Below are 10,744 nucleotides of genomic sequence, written 5' to 3'. Positions count from 1 at the left end.
TTTTCTGGAGTAACTTTCCATCTCGCTAGTTGGTATTTCACAATGGGTTTACTAAGGGATTACCACTGCTGCCAACATCCACCAGCAGACGGAGGGGTGAAATTGTGTGTGTGTGTGACCGTGTGTGTGACCGCATTGTGTCACATGAAACCCATAGGCAGGTCAGGCTCCTCTCATGATAAGCCTCATGCCTCAGAGACTTATGCAGATGATGTGATGGACTGAGCTATTGTGATGCACTGAGTCGTAGTGAGTGACCTTGTCAGGCACCTACTCAAATACTACATATACCGTGCTATGCGATCCAGTGTGGTTTGAATTGTTCTGTGTCACTTTCATATTTTATTCAGCCCGTTAACATCCTGGTATTTTCTCCTACAGAGTTAATATTCTGCTTCCTCACACAGTACGAGTGGACCATTTCAGTGCATTCTGCGGTCCTATATTATGCTTTTGAGAGGCTGCGATTGTTTTCCTTTTTCATGCATTTTAAGATGTCTCACATGAGGGCTTATGAATACAATAGATTTTCAATTTCCCTGTTTTCATTTACAATGCATGAAATAACTGGAGAAGCAAAACAACCATCAGATATAAAATTGACACATAGCTTTTAGGGGATTTCTTTGTGTGTGCTGCTGGCAAATGATTTAAAAGCCTGAGTGCTTGCAGGGCACAGTCGCCCACTGTAAATTAGTTTCAAGTGAATACAGGCTCCTTTGAGGATTATCTTGGAGCTCTAGCTTTAATTTTGCTGGTGTGTCGGGTCAATTAGAGTTTGTAACAGTAATTCCACTCATTGTGTGTTTGATAGCTGCTGTTTTAGGGGAATTGGGTTCAATTAATTTGTCTCACTGTCTATCTCTTTTGTCTTTCCCAATCATTCTGTCTGTCCTCCCGTCCGCCCCCTCCCCCATTCTTTCTCTTTCCTCAGGTTTCTGGCCCAGTGATTCGGGAGCAGGACGAAGCAGTGGAAAGGAGGGCCATGGGGGTGAGCCTGGGCCAGGATGTGGGCTGGCTCCTGCCTTTCCTGTTCTTGCTACTGATGATCACGGTGTCATCCGCCCAGAGTCAAGGATGTCCCCAGCGTTGTGAGTGCATTGCAAAACTCAAGACTGTGTCCTGTTATGGTAAACGCCTGTCCGCACTGCCAGATGGCATCCCGCTGGACACCAAGATCCTGGACCTAAGTGGGAATAAACTTCGCTGGGTGGAGCATGGTGACCTGCTTCCATATTCACGTCTTGAAAGGCTGGACCTGAGCGAGAACATGGTCAGCGTCCTGGAACCGAATGCTTTTTCTAGTCTCCAGAACCTGCAGTCGCTTTCACTGAGGGGCAACCAATTGAAACTGGTCCCCATGGGGGCTTTCTCCCATCTCTCCAACCTAACATCACTGGACCTCAGTGGGAATAAGATTGTCATTCTTTTGGACTTTACTTTCCAAGACCTGAAAAATCTGAAAAACCTGGAAGTCGGAGACAATGATTTAGTTTACATTTCCAACAAGGCCTTTCTGGGTCTGGTGGGGCTGAGGGAGCTGACCATTGAGAGGTGCAACCTGACTTCTGTGTCCGGCCAGTCTCTGTCTTACCTGCATAACCTGGTGGCTCTGCGGCTCCGCTACCTTAGTATCTCCACCTTAGAGGACCAGAACTTCCGTAAGCTGGGAAACCTGAGGGGCCTCGAGATCGATCACTGGCCCTTTTTGGAGCACATATCCCCTCACAGCCTGCAGGGGCTCAACTTATCTTGGCTGTCTATTACTCACACCAACATCACCTCTGTGCCCACCTCTGCCCTCCGCAGTCTGGCTCACCTCACCAGCCTCAACCTCTCCTACAACCCTATCTCCGTGTTGGAGTCCTGGGCCCTGCGGGACCTCGTTAGGCTGAAGGAGCTGCATCTGGTCAACACAAATCTGGTGGTCGTGCAGCCGTATGCGCTGGGTGGTCTAAGGCAAATCAGCCTTCTTAACTTCTCCACTAACGGCCTGGTGTCCCTGGAAGAGGGAGCCTTTCAGTCTGTCAACACTCTGGAGACACTGCGTTTGGACGGGAACCCTCTGGCCTGCGACTGCCGCTTGCTTTGGATCCTTCAGCGCCGCAAGACCCTCAATTTTGACGGCGCCTCCCCAGTGTGCATGACGCCCGTGGAGGTGCAGGGACGGGCTCTGAACGTTTTCTCTGACTCGGCTCTCTTTGATCACTTTACTTGCCAGAAGCCCAAAATCCGCAACAGGAAACTGCAGCAGGTTTCTGCCCGCGAGGGGCAGGTTGTGTCATTCATTTGCAAAGCAGAAGGTGAGCCGGCACCGATGATATTCTGGATCTCGCCTCAGCGCCGCCGCATCACCACAAAGAGCAGCGGCCGCCTGACTGTGTTACCGGAGGGCACATTAGAAATACGGTACGCGCAGGTAACCGACAGTGGAACCTACATCTGCATAGCCAGCAATGCTGGCGGAAACGACACCTATTTTGCCACACTTACAGTTAGTGGGCTGCCGCTAGATGCAGCCCTTATGGCCAACCGCACGTACTACGCAGGGGACCTTAATGACACGAATCTGAATGACACCAGAGTCTTCTTGAAGTTCACTCTGGACCTCAAGACCATCCTCATATCCACAGCCATGGGCTGCATCATGTTCCTGGGGGTGGTGCTCTTCTGTTTCATTCTGCTGTTTGTGTGGAGTCGAGGGAGAGGGCAGCACAAGAACAATTTCTCAGTGGAGTATTCCTTCAGAAAGGTGGAGGGACCCGCTGCCAGTGGAGGACAGGGCGGGGCACGCAAGTTCAACATGAAAATGATTTGATTTCTGGGATCTGTACTTCCCTCATTAGTATTCTCACCCTGATACTGTTTACAAGCTCAAGGGACAGGACGCTGACGTGGACCTTTGTGCTTGCAAAAACATGAAATGCAGTTATTCATGGGACATTTTATTGAGACAATGTTTTGTTATAAACTGCTGTATGAGAAAAGGGAAAAATCTGCATGGATTTGATATATTTATATTGCTTTTGTTGTGTGTTCACGTTACCATGCAGAGCGAACCTGGGTTTTGAAAGTATAAAGATGTCTCGAATATGTTAAAAGACCAAGCAACGAAATCAGTCCCAGCAGTCTTTAACCTCGACAAATCTCTCGCCAGTTCCGTCCTTCTTCTCTACAAGGAACTCGTCTTTAAAGGACTTCACCTCTCTGCTCCGCCTGAGGTTGTTTTCGCTCTTCATCCCCAAACCCAGGAATATATTATAGCCCGGTGGTGCTCAATGAATGCCAAGGACTTGCCAATATGTATTTGAATAGTTCCAGCTATATACTGCATATTTAGACTTATTTACAGTCAGGACCTTAGGGCACTAGTGTGACATAAATCTAGAGGCTCTGCTTTTTATTTGCTAATGGTGGCTTTGTACAGAGTACAATAAGACACCAAGAGACTCTGCAACACTGCCAATCTGACCGTAAAGCACCACGTAATGTGGTAGAGAGAAGTTTCTTCTCATTGGATACCACCAAAAGATGGTCAAAAAGAAAAACAGGACACTAAAGATTAAGCTACAATTAAAAGGACTCAATGCACATCTGTGTGGTGACTAACCAGTACATGCAGATGTACACTTGCTCTTAGGTTCTCCGTTGTTTATCCAGAACAAACTGTACAAGACTCCGTATATACTCTTGATCTGAGAAGGACTGTGTGTAAAAGATGAACGCATGTACAGCGTTGGCTTCTTACTTTGAATGACATCATTTGTAAATGTGTTGGGGTGCATTCATCCCACTGTTGAATAGCTCATACTGTATTGGTCGGATATATACTGTCTAAGATGTATTATATATTTTGTAATCAAAACCTTGTGGTTGTTTATAGTGCTGTTGAGTGATCGATCCAATTCTTCTGTTCTGCTGTTATATCTACGGTTAAAGTCTCTTTTTCAGATCATGGATATGCAGTCCACCTTATCATGTCGTCAGATCCCTGAGCTCACAAAACAAATCGTGAAGAGCGTCTAGTTTAGGGGTCAGCTCACTTGCCTATTTTTGGCTGTAAGTGTCAGTGTGAGGCTCGGGGGGGGGAGTGAAGCGGGTTCACCGCAGGACCTCGGTGTGTTTGAGACACGCACGGGGGAAGAAAATGCAAATGTGATAACATAACCTGCAGACTGGAACAAAGGTCAGGACGAAACTGAGCCAGAGAGGAGAGGGAGTCGGTCAAAGTATTCAAGGAAGACATCGTCACTATGATACAAAGGGCCGCATGTTAACCTGTAACAATACACACCTAAGAAAACTGTACTGCATTGTGTAAAGGGTTAAGTAGAAGTGGGTATAAAGGTTATTTCAAGCTGTTTATACACAGTATAGTACAGTATATACTGATACTATACAATACAATCTGTACTTAATAGAATGTAATTCAATCTTTTGGATCCTTAACATTGATTTGTAGTCACGGCACGTAAAGTAAATGCAAATGTGTCATTGTTGGGCCTTGCAAAGTCAGTCTGATAGTTTCAATACTTTAAAATAAATCGAGTTTCCTCCATAACTTCAAACATAATTTGGAGAGAGTGAGAATGCAGGTGACCTGCTGCTACTGTTCTAACCTCATCTCTTGATCTGTGGGTTATTAAGCGATACACTCTTCCTGTCCACTCAGCTGCTGCAGCTCTGGCAGTGTTACTCTGCTGCCCTCTGCTGGCTAGATATGGTACTGAATAATTCACGATGAATTATTAGAGTACAATAAGATTTGACCTCCCCAACCTTGAGACTTATTAGCAAGCAATTCATTCAGTTTCCCCGAACACATTGCGACTGTGAATGTGTGGTGGAGGGCTGATCTGGATCCAGTTGTGTTGGAGGTGAATTTTAATTTTTAGTTATGACTCAAATGACACGACCTGGGGGGGATAAAGAGGACTCTCATATTACTTCATTTTGTGTTTGTGTTCATCCACATATACACTGCACAACACATTTTACAGATTAAATATGGAATTATTAATAATGAAGTGTGACTATGTTCCGCGACTGATTCGACATCAGTTCCTGTCTGCATTTTTGGAAATGTAAACATCATTTTAATTGTCCTTAACTGAAAAATGTAAATATGGAAACAGTTGTGTCTAGGAATTGTGCTAGACGTTTTTGTATTGTATTGTTTTATATAAAAAAAAAATGAAGCACACTGTTTATAAAGCATGCTATGTTATCTGCTATGATGATGTCTTTGACCTGTCCTATTTTTATTTATTTTTAAAGCGGTCTTCTGGTCGATTAACAGCTACGGTGGAAGTCTGAGAAGTTGATTGAGCGTCGACATTACACCTGTGACCTCGTCACTGTGAAAATTTGTGTTGCAAGTTTTTTTTAATCAGTTTTTTTTCCAAGGTTTTGTCGTATTTAAATTTTTAGTGGATGTCCCATCGACACTATACGCATTAAGATGTCATGATTCACTCAAGTTAATGATATGCGTAGGTACTGCTTACACTGTATGAGCAGAGTTATTGTTGTTAATTTATATGCATTCATCACATCACAAGTTACAGAAATAAATGACATTTGTGAGCAGATTAACAATAGTGTGGCGTTCACACTCTGATGTGTTTCTTGATCCTCGAATCGTTACGCTGTAACGACTGAATTCAATGTGATCGGTGTAACTTATATAACTGAACTAAGCCCTGTTGTCGTTCAGTAGGTGAAGTGAATTCATACGGTATTAATCTGACTGGTAGCAGGTCAGGTGAAAAGACAAATAAAACCTGGCATGCACTTCAGGAACACCTCCAGGAGGAAGTAGAGAGCAACAGGAAGACACCCAGGACCCAGTGCACTGAAATTGATCTAAATCTGTTCCAATTACATACTTTTAAAAGTCCCACTCCACTCGAAAAAAGTGTTTTGCTCATTGTTACTTCACTTGTTACACGTTCACTGTGCAGAATGATGTATCACATCTTACACCAACGTGTGATGGAAACCTTAAACGGGCCTTTAGTTCAACTTTAAATTTAACATTAGTTTGCATATTAATATAATCTGGGCTTTTCAATGAGGGAGACGTAGAAAAAACATATCGGACACAAACTATTATTCCAAACAGGGTATTTTAAATAAGTATTAAAACATGAATAGAGATCCTGAAAGTATTTTCTTTTGTACAAAGTTGAGTTGAACAGGCCATGAAGTCCTACGTTTACTAAAGTGTCTTTGTAAGATACAAAGCTCCAGTGATCCTTAATGGCACACATCAACTCTGCTGGAGGGATGAAAATCATTCTTTCAAAAGATCTTCCTTTATTTAAAAAACAACAGTCGATCCAAATTCTCCTGCAAGGGTTGAGTTATTTGCCTTGAAGGCCACAGCCTGTGATTCACTCATCACACTCATCAAACCTCCCCCCCCCCCCCCCCCCCACACACACACACACACACACAGCGACAGCTCGTGTCCTGTGGGTGGTGGTGTTGTCACCTTGGATCAGACCTCTCAGAAACGTTTCATCAGAGGATGAAGGTGACCACTCGGAGTGACTGATCTGCAGTGACTCTTCTCTCTCGGGAGACGGGGGGATCCACCTCCCCGTGGGGGTCAAGCGTTCACGTCTGAACCTCTCGCTGAGCGTTCGTCACACTTGCACCAGCCCACACCCGACAATTACTCATCTGACCGCAGAAATTTTGTCTTTAAATCCAACACCTCTGTAGACCAGCATGGTTTTTACACCTCTGATCTCTCAAATTAGCATTTGACTTTGCAGTGAGTCACTCAGATCTTCACCTTCCAGATGATCTGAGAGGAGCAGAAAATATTGATATTCTCAATCTATTCAGCTTTTGTTTTAAAATTCTGTTTTTTTAAATTTATTATTATTGCTTATTATTAACTCAGATTTTATACAGTGTCTTATGTGTTTGTAGTATTTATACATATTTTATTTCTTATTTTTGCTTTAATTTATCCTTATTAATGTTTTACTGTTTTAGCCAGATCAATTTATTTAGTGTATTTTTATTTTTCCTTAACTTAATTTGGTGCGCATTAGTCTTTTCACCTTCTCTCCGTTTTCCTCACATTTGTGTCTTGTCAATCATTTGTAAAGCACTTTAAATTGCATTTGATTTGTTTGAAATGTGCTCTGTATATAAAAAACGAACTGGATTGATTGAACTTCTAGTCGAATTGATCCAAAATCTGTTTTTAAATGGTACTTCCCTGTGAAGACTGAAATGGACACCGTCCAATTAACAAACAAAACTCTGTTTGAATGGAATTTGATCGGGGCAGGATTTATTTTTCACAAGAAATCACTGAATTATTGAGTCTTCCAGTTTGTAAGTACACTCTTCAAAGTTATACACCTGAAACTCCCTCTCAGTTCAGAGATGACTGTGGAGAGGAAACAATATGTGTCACCAACATCTCAGATGAGCCACTGAGAGATGTGTCATCGACCAAGCATCAGACGCCAACATCACACTGTGAGACGGTAACTTTACAAGCAACCGGGCGAGTCCGGGTTGCCTTTTAATTTGTTTCATAATTTACCTCATGTAGGCTACTTGTAGTAAACAGCAGCGACAAAGTGCACAAAGACCTGAAACCCTCCCCTCAAGTATCTCTTTCATTTGGCTGAGAGAGGAAATTATGTCAGAATGTACTTTAACACACAGACACTCTACTTCTGCAGCACCACAACTATTTCCAGCTATGCAATGGGAACATTGATGGTTGAATGCAATGATGTAACTCTCTGTGTGTGTGTGTGTGGGTAGGTGTGCTAGTGAGCTAGTGAGTAGTAATCACACATGTTATGTTACCATGGTGTTGAAACGTGGTGGTCTAAATGGGACTGTTGTGGTTTAGCAGATGCCGAGCAAACAATTCACCGGCAACGAACACATCTCTGCATTCACATCATCAGGATTTAATGGTCATCATTCAAAGGCAGTTTCTGTTTTGTTTTTTAATCTGTGATAATTCATTCAAACCCTCTAACTCTGTGTATTTTACATCAGCTGAAACCTGATGACATACCAAAGTCTCATTATGTAACAGGGGCACGACAATGACTTGAATGTCATGTAAATCATCTCTTGAATTTGGAGCTCAGCACCATAACCCAGAGTTTAGTTTTGGTTTTGGAACTTTGTGAGTCATAAGTTTCAACTTAGAAGGTTCAGTGGTGACTTGTAGCTGCCACGTCAACGTGTTGACGATGGTGAGGTTGAAAAAGATGAAACAATATGTAAATCCAATGACTGATCTGGACTGGATACATTTTCGCTCTTCAAAGCCACAACATGCAGGAATCCATGACATCTTTAACTCACCTTTATGCACAAAAGGAAATATCACAAAGATCTCCTCCCGTCATGTTTTAAGACATGTAAAAATAGTCGGAATAAACAGAAACCAAGAAGCTTTTTGGTTGAAAGTAGGTTAAAACATGTAGCAGCCTACTAACAGCAAAGATCAGCCAACTGCAGATTAGGTAACCATTAAGATCTTTAATATTCATGTCTGTCAGTGAATACCAGTATCTTAGGGAACAACACTGGACCACTACCATGGCTTCACATTATTATTCTGTTTCATTTAAAACATCATGGGGCCCATAGGGAGTCTGTCTGAACTTGGATGCCAAAAGAGATTTCGACTGTGTTAAAATCCACTTTGAGTAAATAGTATTTTACCATGTTGGTTATTTCATTATTAAGAAATCAAAATAAGACAAAGTATGGTCAAAAATCAACATATGTTGTCTGGGGTTTAGTTTGCATATGAAATCAGGATAAGATATTACCATGACTGCACAGGGATATGGAAATGGCGAGTTATGTTATGGTACATAGTCACAAGACTTACATTTACTCTTGTTACTGTCACTATTTTTTTTTTTGTATAAGCCTATTTTTATGTTTTTGAGTACTTTCACTTTGGCTAAGTAGCCTGCTGTTTATCACATGTGGGCCTATTTGTTCTTTGCTGCATTCACGTCGCATCCGTTACAAAATAAAAATGAAATGCCACGTGAGGAATAAGTCCTGATGAGCAGAAGAAAGGAGACAAATCAGCAGCTGCAGCTGCAGGTGTGTCTGCGGCCGCAGGTGGGCAGAGCTCGCGAGAGGAGACACCCCGGAAACGATTCGACGTTAATTGATTGCGTTCACGCGCGGGCTAGCGCTTATGTGCAAAATATGACCAGCAATGCAACCAAATTAAAGGCTCGCATATTGAGGCGTGGTTATAATTAGCATTGGAAAATGTTGCATATTGCGTAATTACAAATGAACCAAGCTAGTACGCTAAGTCCCTGGTGTGACGTTAGAGCTTCATTCAGCTCAAAACGTTTTGGATTTTAGGAACAAAGAGGGACCAGAGAGGATGGACTGGTTATACTGGGACGGAGAGGCCGAGGACTGGTCGGGTAGAGATGTTGCACCTGGAGCAGTTTGTGGAGGACTTCTTTGTGTCGTTCATACAGGTGAGTACGACAACAACACACTGCTGACCTAGCTTGAACTCTCCAGATGAGAACGTCAACAAACACTTCCTTCTCCAACTATAGTCTGTCCTTTAGCTGCAGCCTGTTTATTCAGGTCTCACGTTGTCTGCTTTGGGGACGTTTCAAGCGGTTGTTAAATGTAAGCCTGTGCTGCTAATACCTGCTGCACCCGCTCATGATTTGTGCTTAATTGAGTTTTGTCACTTCTCTGGTTAATTCTTTTGAGGCTACACGAGGAAGACATTTGTATTTATTATTAATAATCAGTTGTATGCACAAACAGCATAATGGTTTGGACATAAGGGGTCTTGCTGCTGACGTTGTCCCACTTGTGTATAACTTGACATTCAATGCAATCTGTAGCCAAGAGATGTTCTTTATTTTAACAATATTGCCATACACCATCAACCCCCCCCCCCCCCCCCCCCCCTTATTATAATGTAATAACAGGTCTAATTGATGGAGTCTCACCCAAAGTGAATGCAAAAGAGATTTTAAGAGTGAAATAGAGGTTTGTTTGTAAGTTGCCAGACGGAATGTGATTTTGACACGTGTGGTAATGAAGGAGACTGTGGGAGAGAACCAGTGTCTCCTTTGCAAAGTAAATCATGCAGCTTTTAAGTAGGGCTGTGCAATATGGCCAAAATCCTCCATATTGGTAATTTCATCTCTATAACGATATAGCAGGTTTTTTGTTAGTTCACTAAATAAGTAGTCATCAATGAGTGACTTCTTGCGACGGACTTGGCGAAGTTAGTGGAAGGATACACGTGTAACTACGTAAAAATAAGTTGTTCACAAAGGGTATGTACAAAATACATTCTGTATGGAGTCAGAGATGTCCTCAACTCAAATGAATATCTGTTATTGTCAGGAATTTATTTAATTATTTTCCTGGAAACCCCAAAAATCAAAGATTAAAGATATTTCCTCCACTCTGTGGTAGGAGTCATGTGCCTGTGTATTCCCATTGTAAGTATTCAAACTCTTTTTAGATGTTTTGAATTTGGAGTTGTCAAGGGATTAGGCTAAATCATTTAAATAATTTTAAAGGTAAACTATGCAAGATTGCACAATGTATAGACTCATGCAAAAGCAATCCTTCTCAATCATCATTTATGACCCGATAGAAGTGTTTGGTGGTGTCTGTATCTGCAGAGTCACAGTGGTAAGCTACAATTCCTGCATAGTACTTACATTTACTTACTATACCA

At 42.4% G+C, this 10,744-nt stretch overlaps 1 protein-coding gene across 1 annotated transcript; it reads left to right on the top strand.

Moving 5' to 3' along the window:
- The first annotated feature begins 985 nt into the window (after positions 1-985).
- lingo3a (leucine rich repeat and Ig domain containing 3a) lies at positions 986-3,641 on the top strand. Its single transcript, XM_076088572.1, has one exon. The coding sequence runs from the start codon at positions 986-988 to the stop codon at positions 2,816-2,818; it is 1,833 nt and encodes a 610-aa protein (XP_075944687.1). The 3' UTR covers positions 2,819-3,641.
- The last annotated feature ends 7,103 nt before the right edge of the window (positions 3,642-10,744 follow it).

Source organism: Anarhichas minor, unplaced genomic scaffold (genome assembly GCF_050575085.1).
Source record: "Anarhichas minor isolate MPS153535 unplaced genomic scaffold, ASM5057508v1 ptg000010l, whole genome shotgun sequence".
Taxonomy (NCBI): domain Eukaryota; kingdom Metazoa; phylum Chordata; class Actinopteri; order Perciformes; family Anarhichadidae; genus Anarhichas; species Anarhichas minor.
The sequence above is the reverse complement of the archived record's forward strand: the minus strand, read 5'-3'. Positions and strand labels throughout refer to the sequence as shown.

Coding starts and splice junctions, on each gene's coding strand:
- lingo3a (XM_076088572.1), top strand. CDS start 986: ATGGGGGTGAGCCTGGGCCAGGATGTGGGCTGGCTCCTGCCTTTCCTG.